General features: G+C 32.3%; 1 protein-coding gene across 2 annotated transcripts in view; it reads left to right on the top strand.

Annotated features, from left to right (window-relative positions):
* PCMTD1 (protein-L-isoaspartate (D-aspartate) O-methyltransferase domain containing 1) overlaps positions 1–25893 on the top strand; it is a 40141-nt gene extending 14248 nt beyond the window's left edge. For both annotated transcript variants that reach the window (XM_015822704.1, XM_015822702.1), the window contains exons 2-7: positions 1625–1720; positions 1900–2323; positions 3208–3310; positions 18239–18410; positions 21470–21593; positions 23574–25893. In XM_015822704.1, the coding sequence (XP_015678190.1) occupies positions 2017–2323; positions 3208–3310; positions 18239–18410; positions 21470–21593; positions 23574–23944 (1077 nt within the window). In that variant the 5' untranslated portion in view covers positions 1625–1720; positions 1900–2016 and the 3' untranslated portion in view covers positions 23945–25893. The remainder of the gene's footprint in view (positions 1–1624; positions 1721–1899; positions 2324–3207; positions 3311–18238; positions 18411–21469; positions 21594–23573) is intronic.
* Positions 25894–26401: the final 508 nt, after the last annotated feature.

Here is a 26401-nt window from a genome sequence, read left to right as displayed (position 1 = left end):
GTCGGGGGGTAGGTCATTCCAGAGGGCAGGAGCTGCCACAGAGAAGGCTCTCCCCCTGGGGGTCGCCAGCCGGCATTGACTGGCCGACGGCACCCTAAGGAGGCCCTCTCTGTGGGAGCGGACTGGTCGAAGGGAGATATTTGGTAGGAGGCGGTCTTGCAAATACCTAGGTCCATTGCCATGGAGCGCTTTAAAAGTTCTAGTTTTCACATAGAACAAATCTGACCACCCCTAAGCTATATAGAAGAAGCACAAATTATTAATATGAAGTTTTGTTTTTGATATATGATAACAAGAAATATTAAAATAAAAAGTCCTGTTTGTCTTGAATTGTAGAACTATTGTACTTCAATTTCTGGTTACTATATGCAATTTTGTTGGCAACTACATAAAAGTGGTTTACCATAGCCATCTTTTTTTTTAAAAAAAAATCTAAGTCTAACATACAGGCCTTCTACACATTTAGTTCTTCCCGAGATGTGTAGAACCTAAGATGTTGTAATGTATCAGGATAGTATATTTGCAGATCCAAGTAGTGTAGCCTTTTGCAATTGAGAGGTGGAAATTTTGTCAATGAGCAGGTTTTCTAAATGCTGCCAAGTATTTTTTCATATATCATCCAGTATGCCAATAAACACTGAGACCATCACAGTCATGTTATGCTATAATCATAGGAATTACAAATAGTAAGAGTGATAATAGGTAACCCTGGAAGATGCCTCTCCTAATGTTGACATGCCCCTATTTTTCATTTCCAGCCACCAATTCTGTTTTCTACTGCTTTGGTTTTTTTCTATAAATAGTCTAATGTTTTTACTGACACCAGTTGTTTGCAAACATTTGATGATCCAACTAAGTGGTAATGATTCTCATTTGCTTGAGTGAATAAAAATAAATAAATAAATAAAAATCACAGTTGAACCTGTGATCTCCAATAAATACTTTCTCTTTTCTGGATGTGTGTAAATCAACTTCAAATATTTTAGATGTCATATATGTTTTATTTCTTATATAATTTACTGTAACTGTTCCACAGAAGCTGAACTATTTTAATAATCTCCAGGTAGTTTCCTGGGGAGAAAAAATTCTGTTAATTACTTAACTGGGCTTTCAAGTTGGATGAAAGACCATTAAATCCATCTTTAACTTACCCTAATGTAACAACATTTAACTTTGGACTACTAGACTAAGATTCATTTTAAAGGATTTTTACTACAACCAACTTTATTGATTCATGTGTCCTTCCACAATTCTTCACCCACTTTTTCTTTTTCTTTTTTCTTATAATAAATAAGGAGACAAATATATTTTTGAGAATGAAATTCAGTATTTAACTGAAATTGTTTACTACTATAAAACTTAATTCAAATAGATTTTAAAAACCATAGTATCCATTTCAATATTATGTTCTCCAGTGCTTTCTGTATGAAGGTTGTATTTAAAAAAGTAATTGTTAAATAATGTATTCCATAGTCAATAAGAAAAATATATAAAACCTACCATGTTTAAGTGCTGGATGAGATAACATTTTTCTTGTAAATAAAAATGTTTTGCTTGCTATTATTATATGGGTATTACTCTGAATGGACAATTAATATACAGATTTGCTCTTTTCTTTTAATAGACTTGTTTTCAACTGAGGATCAACTATACATTTCCAGACCAGCTTTCTTTTGACCTAGTTCCATTTGGGGTGGCTGATATGGATTACTTTCATCTAGTAAGGCTTTCTACAAATTCTGAGGATTTTCACTGTATACTGAGTATTTTGTTTAATTCAGTAACTGTATGTCTACCACTTTAGATATCAAAGAACATTATTTACCTTTCCTTTCCTGAATTTGATTACATTTTTACAAGCTGTGAAAATAAAAGTATGTCTTCTTAAAAATCTTTTAGGATTCTCTTGCAAAGCAGTATTGAGCCAGATTGGATTGGACCTTCTGTGTGGAAACATCAGACAAGTACCTACCAATGTATTCTCAACATTAATTGAATTGTTGAAAGACAATCATCATGGGAGGAGCTGTGAGTGCAGGAGAAGATAATGATGATTTAATTGATAACTTGAAAGAAGCACAATATATTCGCACTGAGCGAGTAGAACAAGCCTTCAGAGCTATTGATCGTGGTGATTACTATCTGGAAGGCTATAAAGACAATGCATATAAAGACTTGGCTTGGAAGCACGGAAATATACATTTATCAGCACCATGCATTTATTCTGAAGTCATGGAAGCATTAAAGCTTCAGCCTGGATTGTCTTTTCTTAATCTGGGTAGTGGAACCGGATATTTAAGTACAATGGTGGGATTAATATTAGGTAATATTTTAAAAATTATTGAACATTCTTTTATATAGGCTGAATTTACTGATATTTTCAGTTTTAAAATAGCATGTTTATGCCCCTGCCAAACTTGCAAGATATTAGCAAGTAGCGTTTCAAATTAGTGTTTCTGATATATAATTGATCAAAATTTCTGAAATTATCAAGAAATCTGTAGCTTTGCAAAGATGAGCAAATGTTTATAGCTTAATTTTTATGTCAGTATTGCCCACTTGTACAAAATAAGAGACCCTTCAATTGTTTTAAAAGTACAGTAATCATGACATTTAAGTTGAGACTTAAATTTAAGTATTATATCCTTATTACATTATTTTGAAAGTGGGAGATAAAGTGAGGAAAATAACATAATTCAATACATGTTCCCTGCTAAATAAAGAAGGAATTTTGAGCTATACCTTCTTGCGATGTTTTAGTGGAAAAGCAGCTTATAATGCTAAGCACTATTCTGAATTTTTCCTGCACTACCACTATCATAAATGAGATTGCCAACATAATCACATAATGGTTTGATTGCAAAGCAAGGTAAAGCACAATTTTGTGAAACTGTCCAAAGAACTGCAATTGACAATAAACAACTTTCTGCAGTGCACTAAGTTATCTGCAGTCATTTCTTTTTCTTATAAAAAATAGTTGCTATGCCCTGGGATCTTTATTTATTCCTGTGTCAGTATTGCAGCTATATGGTTTGGGACTTATTGGATAACTTTCTCTTTTGTTAATTAATACATACATTTCCACTATCTATTTAGTGCTATGTAGTTGTCAAATAAAGATGTTCTTTAGCATTCACATCAATGTACAGTTTTATAAAAATACATTGATTCAATAATCTTACATGGTTGCTGAATATTAATTTACAGGCCCTTTTGGAATAAATCATGGAATAGAACTTCATCCTGATGTGGTGGAATATGCTAAGGAAAAACTGGAGAGCTTTATAAGATACAGTGATAGCTTTGATAAGTAAGTATATTGATAGCTAATTTTATATTAAAATCTTTTTCCCTGCGGTGGTAGTAAAGCATTTAGGAAGACTTGAGAAAACTTGCCATGCTTATTTATTGCAGCCACGATTGAAAGTTTGTAACATGATTGTAAAATGTTCAAAATGTAAGACATTCATTAATTTGGTACTGCGGTTGTATTATCAATACTCTGGTCCAGTCTTCAAAAGTGTTGCACATCTTGGTCTCTCATGTTGTTTGGGAAGATCCTCGCATTCCTTACTTTAGCCTTTGTCACTCTACATCTGCATATAGATCTCTATGTAAATATTTCTACTTGCTAAAATTACTGGAATGCTTTCTGAATATTTCTGAACTTCAAATTAAAATTGAGTTGTACAATCTTTTTGGATTTCAGTCAAGGAATATTTTAAATAGCACTTGTATCTCTCCCACTTTTTCATAGCACCTTATGGATCCAAAAACTCTTGACTCTTCATGTAAACTATAAAGAATTACATGATTGAAAAAGTCTAAAATCGGTAAATAAGTAATCTTTTGGCTTTTGTTACAGCTTATAATGTAAGGATTCATGCTATATTTAAATTTTATGTATTATGAAGTATTTAGCACCTTAGCTACTTCACAATTGTATTTTGGCATGTATTTTGAGTATGTATTAATTGCTAGTATCTAATTTAGCATTACAATAATAACTGCTTCTATTTTTATTTAGCAATTTTCAGACTAAATGTTATGTTCTTTGCATAAATGGATTGTAGGTTGTGTCTGCCTCATACCTATTAATTGATTATGCTGAGCATAGAATATAGGCAAACCACAGGCTCTAAAGCACAGATCAGTATGTATTGATATTGTTTCTTTGGTTTTAGTTTTTGATGATTGAAATATCTGCTTTAGGCAAAATAGTTACATGCCTCCTTTTCCTGTCTGTCCAGTTCTGTCAAATTGGAATGGTAAATTAGCATTATTTATATTCCCACTGACATTAGCAGGAAGTATTCAGGGTAATTCTGTCAATTTAAACTAATTTGGGGTCAGAAACAAACCCTAAAGTGATCAGTTATACTAATAGTTTGGGTCACTTAAATATGCCAATATATGCTTGCTTTGAAAAATAAACTTTTTGAGGATTAGTTGTTACAAAAGTCTTAATGATGATAGTGAGACACTGTTATTGATTTACTTTTTTAAGCATGCAGAGTTCTCATCCTTTCATCTAGGACAAAATTTTATTAATCTGTTGTAAATACATGCAAATATGGTAAGGTGTAAGTATGTTTTTAATATATGTTGTAGCCTTAGGCTAGGTTCCCAAGGTTATATATAAACTTTGTTATCTACAGTAATGCCAACAGGTAGAGCAGGTACCCACACACTTACAAAATTTACTGAAGAACTTTTATGAGCAATAAGAAAAATGAGCCATTAAAACATTGGAGGGATAAAAGCAATTTTTGTGACTTTTCTGGAAATTGTTTTATTTGCAAAAAAGTTATTATGGTTACCAGTGGTATTTGCAGGTTTAAATACGGCAAAACATATAAAAATAATTGTTACAGTTCAGGTTCAAATAATTGGACCACAGAACAGGAAGTAATCAACTATAATGGCACTGGAAAACAAAAAACAAAAGAGAAGGGGGAAATGCTTGCTAAACATAGTACACACATACTGGGAAATATAAGCTAAGTAAGGCAAAACAGCATAATGCAACCTCTTTTTATTTTTATTTATTTATTAAATTTATATAATTACTTTTTCCATGTTTCTACAATTGCATTAAAATATATAGACTGGCATGCAATTTACTTCAGAAAATGATTATGGTTGTAAAGGAAGAAAGAGCACCTCTCAATTATGTTGCATTAAAGAATGAGGACTGTTCCTTCCTGGAGAAGGAAGTATTTCATATAATCATAATATAAATATGTTCATGATATCAAATATCCTATCACTTAAGGAGTACAGCTTTTAAACCCACTGAACCTAGTAGAAAGCATTTCTGAATCTAGCTATTTATTTAAGATTGTTATTGTTCATAATAAGCATGTAGCTTATTTAAAATTTCTATGTTCTGCTTTATCTAACTCCTTAGTCATCAGATTATTTTACAATCTGATAAGTAGCTCATAATGGTTCCTAAGAATTCTTTAGAGACAATAATGGTAGCTTGAAGATTTTTTCTAGGTTTTAAATTTTGGGTGGCTTTCCCCCCCGTTTCTTGGTTTTGTTTCAGATTTTTAAAGTCATTTATTAACTGTCTTAATTTTTCATTGTTTCCTTGATTATATTTTTTGCATATGTTTGTACAAAATGTCCTTGGGTTAAAGCTGGGACAAAGAAAAATCAATTATTTTTCCCTCCTTATTTTCTGCAATTTTCTGCCTCCCAGTTTGCCTGCTCTGGCATTTCTCACTGTACAGAGAATGGTCATTGCCATTTTGAAATTCTGACTTTTTTGTTTAGATTTCTTCTGTTTTCTTTTTAGTTGGCTTATATTGTCTCCTGCAGGGTTTTGTTACAATTACACTTTTAAATAAATTAAATAATATTAACATTGGGGCAGAAAAAGGCATGGGTTTGGTGGTGAACTTGTTCTTCATAGAAATAATTTTACAGATATCTTTGTTTAAGTTCTTTTTGTTTATGTGCTGTTTTATACTTTTAATTTTAGACTTACCTTCTCTAGTCTAATCTTGTTTGATTACCCATTTAATATTGATTTGTACTCATATATCTATAAACTTAGCATTTATTGCCTGCCAAACTGGTTTATAATGTGTGGTTTATATGAGCACTTACTTTAAATTTTAATTCTTCATTTATTAAAGTGAAGGATACAGAGTTGGAATGAATGGTATGTGAAATACACTTAAGGTATTTAAAATATTAAGTAGATATAAAATTTATGTCATAGTTTTACATGAATCTCATATACAAAGATGAAATATCTTTTTTGTATGAAATTGGTTGGTTGAACATTTCATAGTTAGCGGAAATAGCCAAGTCTTATGGAGTTATGATTTAAGTGAAGCACTAACAATGTAGTGATGTGAGAATATATTGATCCTTGTGGGCATTTTATTATTACTTTGAATATATTTGATTTCTGAATATGTGTAAATATAATGAAAAGTTTAGGAAATATTGATTTAGATGTTAATAAATCAATTAAAAGTTAGTGTGGCAAATTTAATGTTATTAAAATGAATATTGTACTTCATTTGATTTCGCTTTTTGGGAAGCATCTCAGTGGTAATTACAAATAAATGTTGTTTTCAGAGTGGAAAGTTATATAGAACATACCATATATTTGGGGAAATAGATCACCAAAGATTTCATTAACTAAACTAAGATTGTCCTCTGATGATCATGATATTTAATGTATCAGACTTGCAAAAATATCACAGAAGTTATTTTTATCATCCATGAATTTGTTAACTGAAAAATTAGTAGAAAATCATCCTCCATGGGCCTTATTGAAAAGTTGTTATTTATTCCCATTATCATCATAGGAAGTTCTTCTATCAATGTAACAATAGCAAAAGCACTTAGACTTATATACTGCTTCATAATGCTTTACAGCACTCTCTAAAACAACTCAATCTACTTTGGTTTGTCTTTTATTAATGTTATACTAAAGAGTAATTGTATAACGTTTGAGTTTTTCTTTGTCTATTTATTAATGCTATCTGTTCTACAACTATATTTTTAATAAATAAATGAGAAAAATATTTAACTCTTTAAAGTGCATGCTAAGAAATAGATAGTAAAATGTTTTATTGGAAGGAATAGGAAGAAGCTGGGATAGTACTTTAAATCAGTTATCATGCATAATTATTCTAAAGGCTTTTCTTAGCTTCAAATTGAATTTGGACTGCTTAGCTCACAACAGTGGCAGCATTTTCAACTTAAGCAGAGTTTGATAGCATAATATACCCCAGATACCTAGTCTGTTTCAAAGTTATCTAAGGTCTTTCATGTCTGATGGAATCACTGATGGAAGTTAAACCATATATTTTTCAAATATATATGAATATTTTTAAAATAGTATTGGGATTTTTCAATCATGGACAGAAGAATTTGAAACCCATATGATATCAATGGTTGCAAGTCCTTAAAATGCTAAATTGATGTTAACAGGTTTAAGAATAAAATTGCATTTCATGTCTATTACACTCTTCCTCCACCCCAAATGTATTGGACGTCAGATTTTAATTTTTGGAGATGTAAACAATTTGAAAGATTGCTGGCCCATATGATCTGGTCTTAAGAACTACTAATATTAGACTTCCGCTTCCGGATCAGGAAGCTTCAGCCATACGAAGAGCTGCCGCTCTTCGTTGGCTGCCTTTCTCTCTACCGGTAGACTCTTATGCGGGTCTTAAATCGCCCTGGAGGGGCGACTGCGGGTCTTAAATCGCCCTGGAGGGGCGACCACCATCGAGGAGGTTTTTGCTCGGCTCCGGTGGAGCGGCAGCTCCCCCTACATCCGAGCTAACTCCGTAGGGCCGATGGAGAAGAAAAATGGCCGATCACTTCGCTGTGTTAGTTGAAGTCAGAAAATCATCTAAGCGTAAAGAACCACCGTGGTGAATCCGGGTGAGACCTTTCCTCCCTCTCTCCATTCTGAACTACTTTTCCTGCAAAGAGCTTGCTTTTTGGATGACTTCCCTGTTTTAAGAAAGCAGCTTCTGTCTGTTTGGGGGAAAAAATAATGTTGTTAATTGCGAAGTCGTGTCCGACCCATCGCGACCCCATGGACAACGTTACTCCAGATCTTCCTGTCCTCTACCATCTCCTGGAGTCCATTTAAGTTCACGCCTACTGCTTCAGTGACTCCATCCAGCCACCTCATTTTCTGTTGTCCCCTTCTTCTATTGCCCTCAATCTTTCCCAGCATTAGTCCCTTCTCCAGTGAGAAAAAATAATAATAATACTTTAAACCAAACTATAGAAATAGTACTTATTATATTTTGAACCTTTTGGATATTGGGCATCCCTGGAAAGATTTCTAATTTACAGCATTATTTTACTTACTATACTGAAGTTATTTGCTTTTTCCTGTCTCTTTCGTTGTCATTCTTAATGAGATAAAGGCTTTTAACGTGCAAAGAAAAGCTTTTTATAGCTTACTGAGGACATCTTGTGGCGAAAATAGTGTTTGGAGAACACTACTTCAGGAATTAATAAGAAGAAAAGATAAAGACTTGGAAACAGCTGTGGTTTGTGTTTGTGATTTAAAAATTGTGGAGGCGGATGTATACGGACTCTTAATAAATATAGTTTCCACAAAAACTTTAAAAGATTCTTTTACTATGGAAATAGAAGACTTTTACCCACAGCTTGACTATGAGCTGATATTGGAAAAAATATTGGAAATGACAGAGGAGATGAAGTTATGGAGAAAAACTAAAGGTTATTTTGCAGAACCACAAGCTGAGCCTCAAACTTTAAAAGATCAACCTATAGGCCAAGAAGAAGCCTATATGCAACAGTATACACAATCTGAGATGGAAGAAGAAGTTACTGATCAATTGAATTCTGGACTGGATTATGAGCTGATATTGGAAAAAATATTGGAAATGACAGAGGAGATGAAGTCATGGAGAAAAACTAAAGACCATCTTCTAGAATTACAAGCTGAGCCCCAAATTTTAAAAGACCAATCTACAGGCCAAGAAGAAGCTTATATGCAACAGTGTACACAATTTGAGATGGAAGAACTCACTGATCAATTGAACTTTGGAAAAATTCTGGACTCAAAATCCCAGATTGAGACCTTAAATAACTACTCTATAAATCAACTAACTACTACAGAGGAGGATATTTCACAAGTCTATCTACAAATGGAGAACTTTAAAGATCAAAAAATGACTTAAGTGAAGTTCTCCCATTACCAAAATTAACAGGAATTGACAGCCAGACGCAATCGATTGAAAGTTATGACAACCTGGATAAGCAAGCTGAAATTATAACATGGAATAAAATGGACCATACTGCGTATATGATACTGGAAGAAGGGGAAGAGAATTTTGATCAGATTGATTTGTTGATAAACATTAGTACTCAAATACTGAGATTTGATGACATAGAAGCGACATTACAGAAACCAGCTTGGTATAGAAAAAAAGCCAGATTTAAAAATGTGATTTAAAATTTTAATTATTGGGTCAAAAAGGCTTTAGAAATTTGGACTGATTGGACAATCTAATTGAGTAAATGAAAGCAGTAAGATAATAATTGGTGTAATAATATGTCTGTCTTAGATACGATAGTTAATTTGGTTGAGAGTTAAATTTTACTTAACAGGTCGAAATGATTCTTTTTTTGTTTTTTTTTACTCTGTTTATATAGAAAACTATTTTGTAATAGCAGAAGAATTAGAGAAATCTATGATAAGAGAAGAAAGGGTATTAATTAATGATGTATCAAATTAAGAGATGGAATATATGTGAAAATATTAGAATGTTATTCTTGGAATATTATGTGTTTAGAAGGGATACCCAAAATTTTATTAATATGTTTCTTTAAGATCAATTGGAATATTTTAATTGAAATTAGTGGAGCTTAAAAGCAGGAGTGATTTATATAGATGGAATAGTAGGGATGATTCTGTGGATTGATTGAATTTTAAGAAGAAATAGATTAAACTAAATTTGCTATATTATGTGAGGAAATAGAGCGGGGAATTTTTTTTTCTTTTTAAGGTATTAATTTTAGTTATATATATATATGACTTGTTTTGTTATGATTGATTACCCTTTCACCACGGTGTTTTCCTGAGCACTTTGATGTTAAAATTAAAAAAAACCAATAAAATGTATATTAAAAAAAAGAACTACTAATATTAGTATTTTGATGCATATAAGTAGAGTTATATTTCATCAAGGAATTACCTTTGGAAATGTATTTGCTTTAGAAAAAGCAGTATATTCAACTAATCAGAAAATGAAGTAATGTGTTCTTCTTTGGCATAGATTTCATGATATTATTTGCAATAATAGGGTAGAATTTTTAGGTTAATTTTGTTTCTTTTCTATTATTTTTTATTATTGTCCTTTAATGATAATATACTAGATATAGGCATCTAGTATATGACAAAGTGTGTTAAAAAATGTGTCAGAAATATCTATTCACAAATAAGTTTTTGATTTCTTTCATTTTCTGACATTTAAATCTATATTTTCAAAGTAAAATTTTCTATATGTTCAACTTCATAGCAGTTAGAAAAATCACCAAAGTTGTATACCTGTTCTCAAAAGATGGAGATCTTTTGGCAGTAAGTTTAACTTCTATGTTTGACATACATGTCAAAAAATTAGCTCCCTTTTGAAATGGAGATATCATTTTGCTAGATCTTCTTCCCTTTTAAAATTTAATTTCACTACAAAACATTACCTTAGGCAGCAAATCACAACTTTCTATTTTATCTGGACTGTTCTTAGGAGAAACACTTTGTAAGTTTAGGTCATTGCATTGCCCTCATTTTGAAAATTAATAAGCAATGCTGTTCTTTCTTTAATTGACATGAGTCACTTCAAATTTTGAAACTAGAAGGATCCTTATGGCTATCTAATGCACAGATGTTGCAATGCCAGGACTCCTCTTCACTTGTTTATTGAAGGGGAATATGTTGTCTTTTCTGCTCCCAGTCAGCTTCTAGATGTATAATATCCGTCTTGGAGGGAGAGCCACGGGGCAGTGCTAGATTGCCCACCTGCTAGCACTCTACCAATCCCCAAAGGGCAAAAGCTGATATGATCCCTTCTGGGCAAGGATACCAGCAGTTCACCTCTGAGTTATGAAAGAGTCATCTTTCTACAATGGTAAGTGAGATCAATTGTAGTATTACTACTGCAAAAATATTACTAATAAGATAATCTTTTTAATCGCTGATATCTGCAGAAGGATAGGACACTTATTTAGCCTCCCAGGAGTAAAATAGTAGTATGTTTTAGTTCTATTAATATAGTGAAGGCTAGAAAATGACGTTCTGTTGACCTACAACAAAAAGAAAGGCCTTTTATCCAATTACACTTGAATGAATATGTCATTTTACAGATAATTTATTGATTATTTGAAGAAAAAGAAGTGGAAGTCTACAGTTTTCAGATTTGGAAACTTCTATTGAAATGAGATTGTGATAAATTTAGTTGTTATAGGAGCAAGCAAAACACAATCCTTGGAGTATTTTTTATGTTGCTTTGGTTGGAAAGATTTGAGATTCTCTTAGCAGACACTGGCTGAACACTATATTTACATCAAGTACATTGAGGTTAGAAGTTTTCATCAAAATAAGGAAGTCTCCATCCAGGTAAAAGAAGAACAGCAGAATAATTGAGGATTCTGCAAAGCAGAATTGTATCTATTGCATTTGCTTCATCTGGTTGCCATAAAGGCATTGAAATCAGGATTAAAAAATACTTTGTCCATGTAACAAACCTGCAATCAACAAACACATTACTGTGTTCTGGATGGCTAAATATGCTGTGGCTTTAATCTCTGAACACAATAAAATTAAAGTTCTTTCTGATACATATTTCATGTGCAAAATGTTACCACCATTACCATAAACCTCTATTCCTAATGCTCTTATGCTTCCTCACTATTTTTGCTGTCACTTTTTGGCCAAAGGAAAAAAAACACCCTTGTGAAACCTTTCCTCTGGTTAAGAGTTTTTTCTTGGCTCATGACGTTGATGGATCCTTGCCAAAGATTAGGCCCTGCTAGCTTACTGAAAGAAAGAGTGCTCAGTTTTCAAGACAAAGCTCTACAGAATGCAGTCAATACAGATTAAATATGGAAATACAACTAATTGGCAAGCAATAAATTTTGGTGTTTTCAGAAGCAAATACTTGGAACTCTTCAAACTGCATCAGTAATAACAGCTTTTAAATATGCATTTGAAAGTTTGATAAATATGTATTTTACACGAGTTAGACAAAATAGTTTGGAAAACATTTAAAAAACTAATTTCAGATGAGTATAGTGTCATATAGATTTGCATGTTTTGATATGAAATGTAATTTTTACCAAGACTGAAGGTAGTTATCTGTACAGAATCTATATAGTACTTTATAGTAATGCATCTTATATCCAAATATAACTATTATTTTATTACCGGTACTACATTTATACTGTATGTTCCATTCAGAGCCAGATGAATAATTAAGGACTTTGGAGTTTCAATAAATTTCATCCTCAGCTACATATACTCACTGGGTAACTTAGACCACTTATAATTTCCCTTTTCAGGAAAAATGAAGGGTAGCATCATGAACTCTCAGAAGAAAAATGGAATATAAATCTAATAAATAATATTTAATATATAAACTATTAAAGTAGTATAAAAGGTTACCGCTTTCCTATTTTATCATTTTAAGAAATATAGAAGAAAGTAATAACTAGTCCAGTTTGAAGGTAATTGAATATTTAAACTTTGTTCTTCAAAATTCTGGTTTAGCACAATAATCATTGTGATATGCAAGTATACTGAACACTTAAGTCATTGTTGCCACCTGCTTTGCTGATATTTTTTTCTTTCAACCTGAACTTGTCATTTACAATTATTATATAGTTTATTACAATATTATATTCAGAATACAATTATAATCAAGTTATTTTCTCTTAAAATGCCATGACTTATTAAGAGCTAGGAAAATAGCAAACATGAAATATAATTTTATTTAAATGAGCTACATTAAGGCAGTTTTCATTTTGCTTAGTATAGTTAGAAATATATGTATACAGTACAAGAAATTATCTGATCATAATGTTTCTTTTGAACAGTATATTTCAAAAAGAGCCTTCAATATCCTTATTGTATAGTCTGAAATAAACAACAATTTATTTGAAACCATTGTAGTCCACAAAAATTATAGCTGTGAAAAACAATTTGAAGTGGCAGAAGAAGAAAGCTTAATTTCTATTTAACAAACTGCTGCATTTCTGTGTTAGCAAAATACATTTAAATTGATATGCTGCTTCACAGTACTTTACAGCCCTCCCTAAGCAGAGTAGCATATTGCCCCCAGCAAGTTAGACAAATGATATTTTTTAAAATCTTGTACAGCCTTCTGTGATGGATCAATGGAACATGTATACCTGCTGCATAAAGGGAAGGGACTCTATAAATGTATGTAAATTCAATCTTACCTTTCTGATATGTTAGACCATCTTAAATCATCATCTATCAGAAAGTCTTAATTTATTCCAAAAGTAATGGCCTACTTAGACTTTTTCAGGTTGCCTCAGCCTAATCAGTCCCGACATGACCTCTTCACTTAATTATTCTTTTATATGAGATTTGGGTTCTGTTTGTTTTAGAAGATACTGGGAATTCAACATTAATATAATATAGCCTTGAAGTGCACTAGCACTCAACAGATTACTTACTAGCAGATAATAATTTCTATAGATTACCGTAATAGAAAGGTACAATGCTCTCTTATATGTTTAATGTTTCCTACATCGAAATTGACAAATTACAGGTTCTTCATTATCATATTATAAAGCCCTCCCTCCCTCCCTCTCTTCCTTCTGTCCTATCCACATATACCAGAAGTCTTGAAGGAATTAATGTCCAAATTTGTTTCAATCCATTTTATTGTATTTCCAAAGGCCATGTGATTAAGATTATTTTTAAAAAAATTATCTGCAATGAATGAGTTAGAAAATCAGGTACAAATGTGAGTTCTTTTATTATATTTCCTGGAGTATATTTAATGATTCATATGCACAGAAATGGAAAAAATGTGGATGTGTTCAACTGAATTATGAAATGAACTTATATTTACTCAGTGCTAACCATAAGGACAGGACATCTTTTGATTTCCAGAGCTCCTAAGTAATTATTTTACTTGCATCTGCCTTTATTTAAGGAAGATTCTCCTGATCTTGTGAATCAGAGGAATCTGGCCTAATTTTATGAACTGTGTTTCACATTGGTCATTTGGCTATTTTCTTTTTTCTTTTGTCTATTTTGTGTCACAGATTGGGTGTGTTTTATCCATTTTATCAATCTTTGACCATATTCTTACAAACAACTTGTTTGAAAGGAGAGTGTGCTCTAATAAGTTATTTAAATAAAGGAGGTCAATGAGTAGGACATGAAAATTCTTATCCTACTCCAATAGCATTTCCTTTTAAATAATCATTTCATTTCTGTGGATCACTAGTTTAAATAAAAAAATCAAATACATTTATTTTGTTACTTTTTGTATTTTCAATCACAGCACGAACTTAGATATGTTTTAGCATTAACTTTTAGTCTTAACCATGTTACGTCGTTCTAAAGCGAGTGGTGGGATTCAAATATGTGAACAACTGGTTCTCTGTGTGGATGCTGCCTCCAGGAGTCCATTCTGGACCTGGGCAAAAAAAATTAGCTACCGGTTCTGCCGAAGTGGTGCAAACTAGCTGAATCCCACCACTGTCTAAAGCCAAAAGCAAGCATGTGGGAAGGTCTGACTATGTGGCACTAACTGGTATGAATTCTAAAGTCAACCTGATTTGCCAAGTAGCTCTCATGGATGCTATATCTAACTCTACACTGTTTCATTTATCATGAAGAAAAAGAATGTTTAAAAACAACAGTCTAATATCTTGTTTTCATTTGTGTTAACTACAGATTTGTATAATGGCTCATTTCCACTATCATGGGAATTTCAGGGGTTTTGGAAGAACATTCATTGTACAGCTGCACAGAGTGCACAGTTACGTAGAAAGCTAGATGCAGAAACACCGTGGGAGGAAGATGCCGGAGAATCCACTCATTTCTAATCAGCCTTTGGAGCATAAATTTGTGTCCTTATATTAACACAAATTTTCTTGGGTTTTTGTCTGATTTCTTTATTAGACAATAATCAATTCTGTTTTACCCAGTGGCCTAACTCCAGCTGATTATAATTGGGCTTTTGTCTTCCCAACAGCAAATCATTATTTTCCATTAATATGTCTCAACGTATTTCGCTGAATACCTAAGTAAATTTGCCTAGATTACTTTTCTGATTGCAGAGGCTATATGCAGCATTCAATTCCCAATAGAAGCATTACAAAAGATCTTAAGGGGGTTGCAAGGTTCCAATCATGATCACATCTGATGCATGTGACTGGCAAATATTGGAGTCATATTAGAAGCAATCCTTCAAATCTAATAAAATCACCAAATACCATAATGCAGAACAATTCCCAACGACGAGTTTTATCTTCAGTGTTGAAAGGAAGTGTTGTTTTTCTTCTGTTGTCACTCTTTTGAATTTTTTGATGAAAGAAAAAAAGTTTACTGAGGATATGACGTTAATTTGCTTAACATCTGTGCTTTGTATTGTGAGAGGTTGATTTACAAATACAGCATGAACCAATTTAATCATCAGCACAGCTGGTTGATGGAGGTTTATGCCTGATAAATTTCTTGCACTAATATTGCTTCTCTATTATAAATTCTGAATATATCATCTGATATCTGTACTGTTTGCCATTAAGCACATTGTGGAAATGTTCTGTGATACAAGGGTAGTTAGTTTACCTGTGCACGGTAAAATGTATCTTCACTGCATGCACAAAATAATGATAATGGTGATTCTTTCCTGTATTTCTACCTAGAGATCACTGAAAACTAAGTAGAGTTGTGCAGTGCTTGAAATTCAGAAGTAAAAAGGTGTCTTATAGCATGCAGAACTGTGTACTGAGCATCTCACTGTGGTTCCTTAAACCAAACTTGTCATTTTCCAGGACTGTGCTGTCTGCAGAGGACAACCATGTGGAGAAAAAGTAGGAGCTTTGTTACAGACAAGTTCTGTATCAACCATCCCACATTCCAGACACCTCTACTGTATGACCTCAGTTTAGAAGTGCAGCATGCCTGCTCCAATAGGGAAAATAAAATATGAATAGTTGAAATAACTCATTTAGATTGAAAAATTCTGGCTAAACAGAAAGATTTGATCATTTCATAAAATCTGAAAGAATAGGGACTAAATACAATCTCTAAGAAAGGTCATTCCATAGTTTGGAAGAATGTCTGTGCAGCTATTTGGATTCAAAGCAGAAAAGGTGTTTGATCCAGCATAAGTGTGTTTTCTATACCAGATAGCAATTCTCTAAAGAAACCATGACTTTTCTTAGGCTTGCATAGGAACCATGCAGTTTCAGGAAAATATTTCCTTAAGCTAAGGAAGAAGCAACCAAATGCAAACATGTCATTTGTCACCATCTCTTTAATGCATCCTTAATTTAGCAGACTTCACGCTGAAATGAATAAATATAATATGCTGAACTTTAAATTATATCCATGGTAAATATGGGTATTCTGTATATTTGCAATATAATACAGTTACAATATGAGGTAGTCCTTGCTTAATGACCAGTCGTTTTACAACCATTCAAAATTATTGCAACCACAAAACAGGTGCTTTACAGCCTGGAAAGCACTCCTGGCTAACATAAATGGTCATGGGGCCCCTGGTCATGTGACTGCATGTTAGGCGCATCAGCTTTACGACCAGCCATGATGATTCATGATACTGTTTGCTGATACCATTTCCCTCCAAATGCTCCATAAAACTGAGTTTTTATCATACTTTTCAAATACTGATATTAGGGTATTAGATTTCCATGTCTGCTAGATATGTATAGAACATAATTCTGAAAATAGTTGTTATGCTAACAGGTCATTAAGGCATTAATATTTTAGAAGCTATGAGATTTTAATGTTATTCATTAAAAATGCTTTCAGTATATGCATCAATACTGGGAATGCCATCATTTTTGAATGTACTGTTTGCATCAGTGTTCCTCTGTTAAGGTAATTTGGGATCACTACCTTCTAATATTGCAATTTTTTGGAAGTAAAAATAAATGTATAAATGATTAAGTGGTTTCAAAATTGAGAAAGAGGCAGCTAAAAGCATCAAATGTTTTGGATGTCTTATGATTCCTGTAAATGCTATAATTCTCACTACCCATAGAATGAAATATGTATATTGAATCTTATAAGACGGTTTTGAAATAGTATTGATATCACTTTCATCTTTAGCTTGTGTTAACAATTTTATAAAGCATCTACTACAAGATAATTTAGTTTCATGCCACCTTGCATATTGCTTTTCACATAAGAATTTATGAGATGTTCAGTGCACTGCCTGTTCTGGAATATGAGATGATTTTAATTTTTGAGGCTTGTCATTATCTAACTTTTGTTGGCTTACTAAGTTTTTCCTAGACTAAGATAACTATTATGATGATTAAAATATGTTCTACATTTGTGTTCTAGCCTGGGAGGTAAGGCCAAGCTTTTGAAGGGGGATCTGACCATAACCATGTTATTTATATAATAAAGCAAACTGCACTGTTTGCACATTAGCTACTGGGATAAACACTTTGTAATTGGCATATTAAGCACTGAGTAACTTCACACTGAGTTACCTAGCAGATTATCTTCCCTGTTATAAACTTGCATGGTTGTTAAGATTGCTTAGGGAGATCCTACTGTGGATGCCATAAATCAGTAGATTGTCATTCTGATGTGCCTTCTGAGCCATACCTTTTATTCAGAATATTCTCCTTGCAGATGTTTATTTAGGTGTATATTGAAGATCCATCTTTTCACCCTGATTTTCTTTGTAGGCATGACAACATATTTTTGTAATGTATTTTATTTTCTTATTTTTTTAAAAAAATCCATATTTTATATTTTATTTTAAATTGCAAAATATTTAGTAACAAATAGCACATTATTTAAACAATACTAAAGCACATTCAACTTTATATTTTAATCAAGTAAAGATATAGAACATAAATATTTTTGGTTGTGTATTTAATTGCAGAGATATTTCAATGAATTCAGTATCAGTTTCAGCAAATGTTTATACTGTTTTTCTAATTTTTCTTTTAAAAAAATGAAATGTTTGCTTATCCTCAGATTTGAATTTTGTGAACCTGCATTTGTAGTTGGAAATTGCTTGCAGATAGCCTCAGACAGTCATCAGTATGACCGGATTTATTGTGGAGCAGGTGTGCAAAAAGACCATGAAAACTACATGAAAATTTTATTGAAAATTGGAGGCATTCTGGTTATGCCTATAGAAGATCAGGTGATTTAAACATTTTTTTAATATTTATATTTCCTTTGTTACATTTAAATAACATTATTCTTTTTTATATAATATTTATTAATTTTTTCATTTTATAATTAAGTATTTAAAAAGCAATGTGGTGACTGGGTTAATCAATAGTTCAATAACATACATAAGTCTTTAGTATAAATCTCAAGTTACAACATCAGATATTTCCTCTCTTTTTCCCTTAATATCTACTATCTCATATTAGGCTAATACAGTTCTTACTATTATCAACTAAATAAAAACATCTTTGTTACATTTATCAATTTTTAGCTTATACATATCTTAATTGTGTTTGCATTCAATCCTTATATACAATCAATGTCCTGTTATTGCTTTTTTCTCAAGCTTTAATTTCCCATCAATATTCAAATTAACATTTGTTATTTATGATTTCCAAGCATTTTATATTTAGGCAACCAAAGTTTCCCTTATCTCAACTTCTTCCTTTTTCCCTTTTCATACCAAAGTCTAATATTCTAAATAGATATCTAAAAGTTATGTATTTTCCACCATATTTAAACCATCTGATTAGTAATACAGTATCCTCTCTAATAAGTCAAAATCTTTTTGTAGTAATATCTGTTATCTCATATTGGGCAAACAGAATTCTTATTTTCAACTAAGTAAAAAAAAATCTTGTTACATTTATCAATACTTTTTAGCCTATACATAAACTTTAATTTTCCATCAATATTCAAAAAAAGGGAGAAAAAAGAAAAACACTGTTATGTATGATTTCCAAATATTTTATGTTAGGTGACCAAAGTTTCCCTTATCTCAACTTCTCCCTTTTTCCCTTTTCATACCAAAGTCTAATAGTCTTGTTACACATTTTACCTATTCAATTATAATGTTACTTTATTTTCTAAAAATTATCTATTTTCCACCATATGCAATCCTCTAGTTATTAATATAATATCCACTCTAATAAATCAAAGCCATTATTTTCTTCAGCCTTACTCTGGCTTTCTTCCTTTGCCAACTAACCTTCCATGTCAGTGCCTTTGAGTCATCAAATAGTTCTCTCTCTATTATTATATATATATTATTTGGAATAAGAAAGACCATTTGGTTGAAGTTTTTTGGGAAGAACAAGCCCATTTGTATTCATTAGATTGCCTCCCTATTACTCCAATTTCCCACAATTGTCCTGATAGGTTTATCTTCCATTCGATCTGTTTTTCCTTTTCCTCAAATTTCTTCTGATTTTTGTAAAACGTATTTTTCAGTTTCGGTGTTGTCACTCTCTTTTCTAATTTTTCCGTTGGCTGGGTCGTTTGGTCAATTGGGTCCTCTGTCTTGGTGTTTAGTTGTTCCAATTTTTCTGTTATTTTCTACATTGTTAGTTCTTTGGTTGTAGTCAAGATCTGGGTTTGTATATTTAAGCTGGCATCTTGTTCCTTTCTGTTGCATCTTATTTTGTCACAAGCTTATAGGATGGTTTCATGTATTGATTTCAACATGGAAAGGATTTTTTCCTGATCTTCATCCATATTCTCTTGATAGTATGTTAAGCTGAAGACTTTAGAATCAAACATTAAAAATATTTTTTTGTCTTTTGTAGCTAGGTATGGGACATCTATTTCACATGTTATAGGTGGTCTTTATAGTAAAATTGTTTGTGAAGTAAGAGTTTATAGTCCAAGGTATTCCATCATCTCGTATAATAACATATGGTTCTCATGTAAAGAAATAGGAAAACCATTCCCCAAGTATAGCTCTGAAAGTCAGTAAAAGTTTACATTCATAGTTCAAACAGACCAGATATGCCACCCAGAAGTTCCTTCTTTGCAGCTGGGTTTTTCACAGGTGGTAACTGTCAAGATCAAGAAAAATTTTTCTGGAGTCTGGGCTTCAAGCCAAGTCTCTTTTAGGCAATAACAAATTGTAATGCCATACTTCACCACAAGATGTCACCAACACCATTTAAAGCTTTTTAAGTCCAATTTTTTAATGATAGTTTTCCAAGTCTTTTTTTTTTTTTAGATAAAAAACGAACGTCTCCAATGAGAAAAGGAACACATTTAGTCCCCAAGTTTCAAAAGAATATATATCCAATTAGATTAAAATTGTTCTTATAGTTGCTCTGTTTCCCCTGGGTAGTTAGTCACCACTTTTCTTAGAGGGTGGAGTAGAAATTCCCTTTCTTCTCTCCTCACGGGGGAAAAATACTTTGGGCAGCTTTTACAGGAAAAAATACTTAAAATCTTAAAGAGAGGATCAGATCCCACCAGTTTCATCTGCGTTGCTATAAAGGTGCTTGGTGGTGATTTTGATTTCAGCTATCAGCCAGAAGTTTAAATTATTTGGAAAATATCAAATAATATATCCCTTTCTAAATGGCGGGTAGCCTTACTAAGCGCATGTCTATAATTAAAGAATATGATCCTTGTGACTATAATCACTGATGGAATTTGGCTAAAAGGGTTAACAAGTATAACCTTTCCTGATGTTAGGACATTTATTGTAGGAGAAATAATCATTGGTAATTTAGCATGTTTCTCTACCCCATTATGAGTGGTATGAACGTTATTATCCTATAATAGCTATGATTATTCGACTTCATAAATGAAGTTTGAAATTGGCTTGTTACAGCCAAATTTTCTGCAGCTGTCGTTCTATCCTTTTAAGGGAAAATGAAATGAAGACAGTAATACCTTCATATTACCAAACAAGTGGAGCAAAAATTAAATAAATCCTTTTTTATTTAAAGGGTGTTTCGGAGTAGGTAGGATGGAGTAAAATAGTCGCAAAGACTAACTACATCCAATTCACTTTTTAAAACCCTGAAAACCAGGGATTATTGGCCAAATTTTGGATTTATAGGAAGAGTTTTTAAGAAGTAAAATGGAACTCACAACCCTTTATCAAAATGGTTCCCACAAGTCTTAAGATTTACCCAAGTTCACGTGCATAAATTATAAGCTATATTTTTTTTCACTGTCAGAATAAGGTCATTATATGACAAACAAATACAAATATTGATGTAGTTTAAATTGATATCATTAATTTTCAATGATTCTATATAGCTAACCCAGATCCTGAGAACCGGACAGAATACTTGGGAAAGCAAAAACATCCTTGCTGTATCATTTGCTCCACTTGTACAGCCAAGCAAAAGTGACACCAGCAAAAATGATAGCGTGGGACTGCGTAAGTATTTGCTGTGTGTTTTTTTGTAGTACAACTAACATAGACTAAAAGTAAACATTGTACTGTACTTAAGCAGCTGTAAGTCTTTGAAAAAGAATAAATTAAAAAAATCATATTGACACTTACTTAATCTCAATAATTCTTCTCTATGTTGGGCCACATTGTAAGCAATAAGTAGTTCTAACTACAAAACCTTTCTGAAATCCTGAATAAGAGCATAATATATATTACCCAGGATTCCCTGTTGGAAGGAGATTGATAATAAATCTTACGAATGTGTCTTCTATTTATGCAAACAATCCGTTGGAATCAGCCCATCCAGCTTAACAACTGTCTGCAATATTTTCTCCCTTAAGCTGAACAACTTTAGCTGACTAGGATACCAGATCTATACTCCATCTTGTTACTAATTCCATTTTGTGGTTTTGTTTTTAGAATCTTAATTTTCTAAATCTAAGTTGAGTTAACTCATCTAGGTTGAGTCAACTGGTGTGCTGACAAAAGTTTTTAGGGATTGCTGATAAGGGAGAGTAGTGTACCATGTAAATTTAACATATTTCTGGGTAAAAACAATTTATAAATTCATTGTTACTGGGATTTGGTTGCTAACAGTACTTTGATATGTGAATTAAATACATTTTAGTTGCTTAAAACATAATTTAATGGATGGCGTATTGCGATATAACTTACTGTATCCTATTCTTGCCTATTTCTGTTTGTAAAAATAATAAAATTTCAGAATAAACTTTATTTTATTTATATTTTTTATTATTTTTATAAATAACTCAATATGGTAAACAGGCCTAATACCTTTTCTTCTCCTACTTTCCCTACAACAACAACCCTGTGAGGTGAGTTGGGCTGAGAGAGAATGACTGGTCCAGCTGACTTTCATACCTAAGGCATAAATAAAACTTACAGTCTTTCTGGTTTATTGCCTGCAGTCAACCTATTTCTTTCTGAGTTAAATAGCCAAACTGTCTGTCTGTTTATGTATTAAATGCATATGCTGCCCATCTCACTGTCAAGCGACTTGGCAGCTTACAACATCATAAAAATTGTAATATAAAATATTAAAACATTAAAAACAAGAGGATTAAGGGTTAACAAAAACTGGGTAAAATAGGGACCAATACATGAACAGGGTGGAGGTGGGATCTTTTCAGTCTACTAATCATCTCCAGCAAGGGACAATCCCAGCAGGGCCCCAAGTCAATCGGCAGAGCCAGGTTTTCAGAGTCTTATGGAAGGCCAAGAGGGTGGGGGCAGATCTGACGTCAAGGGGCATGATGTTCCAGAGGGTGGGAGCAGAAAAAGTTCTTCTGGTCCCCACCAGCTGAAGTTCCTTGGCTGATGGAGTCCATAGCATGCCTCTTCTGCCAGGGTAAAATTAATTTATTGCAAGTAGATAGTAGGCAAAAGTGATGATTGAAAATAAATGATAAGTGTAAATTTTCAAACATTTCTCAAGTTAAATGTGATTTATTATAGTTTTCTATAGTTCATTGTTCTGTGATCTCCAATTTTTTGTTGGATGAAGCATGTTATTACAAACTTCTTTATATTGGACACAAGTTTTAAAAATATTTTAAAATACCAATAAAGGAGAATATTTGCAGCTCAGGGTTGAAATGAGGGGTCCTTGGTGCACTCTGCAGAAAACAAGCAAGCTCAAAGAGCACCAAGGATCCCTCATACTTAAAATTTTTTGGAATATAGGGAGACTCCTTTCAAAATGTTCATAATGGTGTCTGGCTTAATAATATACAACGAGTGAAAGAAGCCATTGGAAGAAATTACAAAAAACACTGCCTTCCAAGATCCTTTATCAAAGTTATTAAGAAATCATGCCAGAAAAGTGATTGTTGCCTTTACATATTTAATTTAGTTCAATGTTTTTAATGATTCACTTTTTCAGAACATTTTATGGTGTAATTTAAGTACCATGACTTGTTTAATTTAATTTTTTTCTCTTTATAGCTCCCTGTGCTGTTAGGAATCTACAGGATTTGGCTCGGATCTACATTAGACGCACCCTTAGAAACTATGTAAACGATGAAATGCAAACCAAAGGTATTATACAGAAGCCTCCACCAAAACGTAAACGCAGAAGGTGTCATAGACGCAGGATTAATACCTATGTGTTTGTTGGCAATCAACTCATTCCTCAACCTCTAGATAGTGAAGAAGATGAAAAGATGGAGGAAGACCACAAAGAAGATGATGAAAAAGATCAAACTGAAGTCTTGAAAACAGAGGAACCTCCACGAAACTTATTGCGGGAAAAGATTATGAGTCTACCACTCCCTGAATCTCTAAAAGCCTACTTGACATACTACAGAGAAAAATAACCTTTGCTTTTAAGTAAAAATAATAATGCCTACTTGATATTTTCTTAATCCTTGAAATGTAGCATTTACTTAAGTACAGTAATCTTTCAGCAAGGCTTTAGAACTGTGATGAATTAAAACATAACTTGTCTTAACTTTGCTATAAGGACTTGGATTCAGCAGTAGTTTCCTATTTTAAATCCTATTTTGTTACCTTTCCTTTCCCCCCCCCAGGAAATATTGTTTTAACTTGACTAGAAATGGGTTTCACAGCAGTATATAGCATTAATTAAGAGTTTGCATGATAAATCTTTTTGCTCCCTGACAAATTTGTATTGATGAGAATTATAACATTTTTATATAAGTGAATAAAAGTGTATTCAGATAACAGTAAGGATGGTCTGCATTCTCTTAAGAAAGTTTTTAAACAAGCAGGCATTTTTCATGTCACCGAGCTGGAATACTATATTTTACCATGGTTATATTGCAAATCATTGTTACTGTGTTGAAGTAAGTGTGTTCAAAGGAATACAGAAGTGCAATAGCGGACATTGAATGAGTTGACTTTAGTGTAATATACGCATTCAAATTTAGAAACGACAGATAATTTTCTTTTATATCTCTTGCCAAAAAATGTCAAGAAAAGTGATTGCTTCTCTGTCTCTTTCTCTCTCTCTCAGCCTTAAAGGACATTATGACAATAGCATTTCTAAAAATCATTTTCTTTAACACCAGCCAATGATTGATTTCTTAACTTTTCAGCATTTATGAAAATGTATGTAACTTATTTTTAAATTTAATGGTACAGAAAACATCTTTCATTTATAAAAGACCGTAATTTCAGCTACATTATTTACACCTTTATAGAGTAGAACATGTAAAAACAATCTTGTATTGCTTTTTTGCATAGCAGTAATAATAGAATTCACGGATTTGTTCAGCAATGCACTTTAAGTGATACTATACCTTATTTATTGCAGATAAGGGAAGATGCATTTCATTTTTACACTTGATATTGGTTCTCCTCTTTGCAAGCTTGGGGAGTCAAGCTGTTTGACTATAATGTTCCATCTGCATTATTATTGAATAGTGAAAGGTGTCATTTTTAGAGCATCTTTCTATTAGCTTTAAGTGAATAAAATAGAATTCAAAATACTTTAAAACTTATAATTGTTGAGGACACCTAATCTCTGGGGCCAAATAAAAGCATTCCTTATGGAGAGGATTCCGAGTCTAGAGTTTATTATTGTAGATATGTAAAGCAGATTCAACAGATGACTGCTATATATGTTCTCACATTTGGAATTAATAGAAATCAACCATTTTATCTACATAATTCAAAAAATCTTTTTCCTGATGTCCACTTCATAGTATTATAAATATTTTGAATAGTTTATGAAATACATGGGCTTTGTTCTTTAAATACAGATAATGTCGTCCTCTCCCCCTCTTTCTTTGCAATTATCACATTAAATTCCACTGGGAAAAAGGTTCAGGGGTTATAATGTAGAATGGTTTTCAGAAAATTAACACTAACAAATAACATATATTACTAGAAAAGTATGCCAGTCTTATTTCATAGCAACAGAAACTGACAAATGGCAGGCTTATATAGTGAAACTACTGCAGTAATCCTGAATATTCAGTGGTGGAAAGCATTGACACATCCAGCGTATTTTATTATTAGCTGAAATGAAGTTTAAGGCATTTTGAAAAATAATTATATTCTAGTGTTGGTTTTTCATACTTTCTCAATTTTCAGAGTGCAAAGGTTTTCCCAGAAATTTATACAGATTGTTTCTTGTGTTTTCTGTTGTAAACTTGTTCAGATAGACAATAGAAGAGTTATAAATATTATGTAATTTTTTTTAAGTTACTGAAGCATTTTTGTTTGTGTATAAGTTTACTTCACATTTTTGGATTTGTATTTTAAAATAAAATAATACAATTCAGAATCAATCAAAATTAAATCTCTGGTCATCATTCCAGTAAAATGTCTGGCATGCTTCCTGTTTCTTTTTAAAAAAATATTTTATTAATTTTCTAATTTTACAATCATAAGTACTTAATAAACAACGTGTTGTCTGGGTTCATTGATAATTCAGTGGTACATATTAACTTTCTCAGTCTAGTTCCAATACTACACCATCCAGTGTTTCCTTGATCCTCTCTTCTTCCGGTGGTATGCATTTTTCCACACTGGGCAAATACAATTCTTGTTACTGTTAATACATATGCAATTAAATATAGACATCTTCATCACATTTTTCTGGTATTGTACATAATATCGATAGTGTCAGTTTATAATATCTTTTCTAGCCAAAACATATCTCAATTGCATTTGCACTTAAAATCCATTTGTTCAATCAATATCCTGTTTTTCCCACTTTTAAATTTTTTTAATTTCCCCTCAATGTTCAAAGTATCTCTATCGCTTATAATTTTCTCATCTTCTTGTGCCATATCTGTTATCGGATG

This window comes from Protobothrops mucrosquamatus, unplaced genomic scaffold, assembly GCF_001527695.2.
Source record: "Protobothrops mucrosquamatus isolate PMUCROS unplaced genomic scaffold, P.Mucros_1.0 scaffold1651, whole genome shotgun sequence".
NCBI classification, from domain to species: domain Eukaryota; kingdom Metazoa; phylum Chordata; class Lepidosauria; order Squamata; family Viperidae; genus Protobothrops; species Protobothrops mucrosquamatus.
This window is presented reverse-complemented; position numbering and strand designations above follow the sequence as displayed.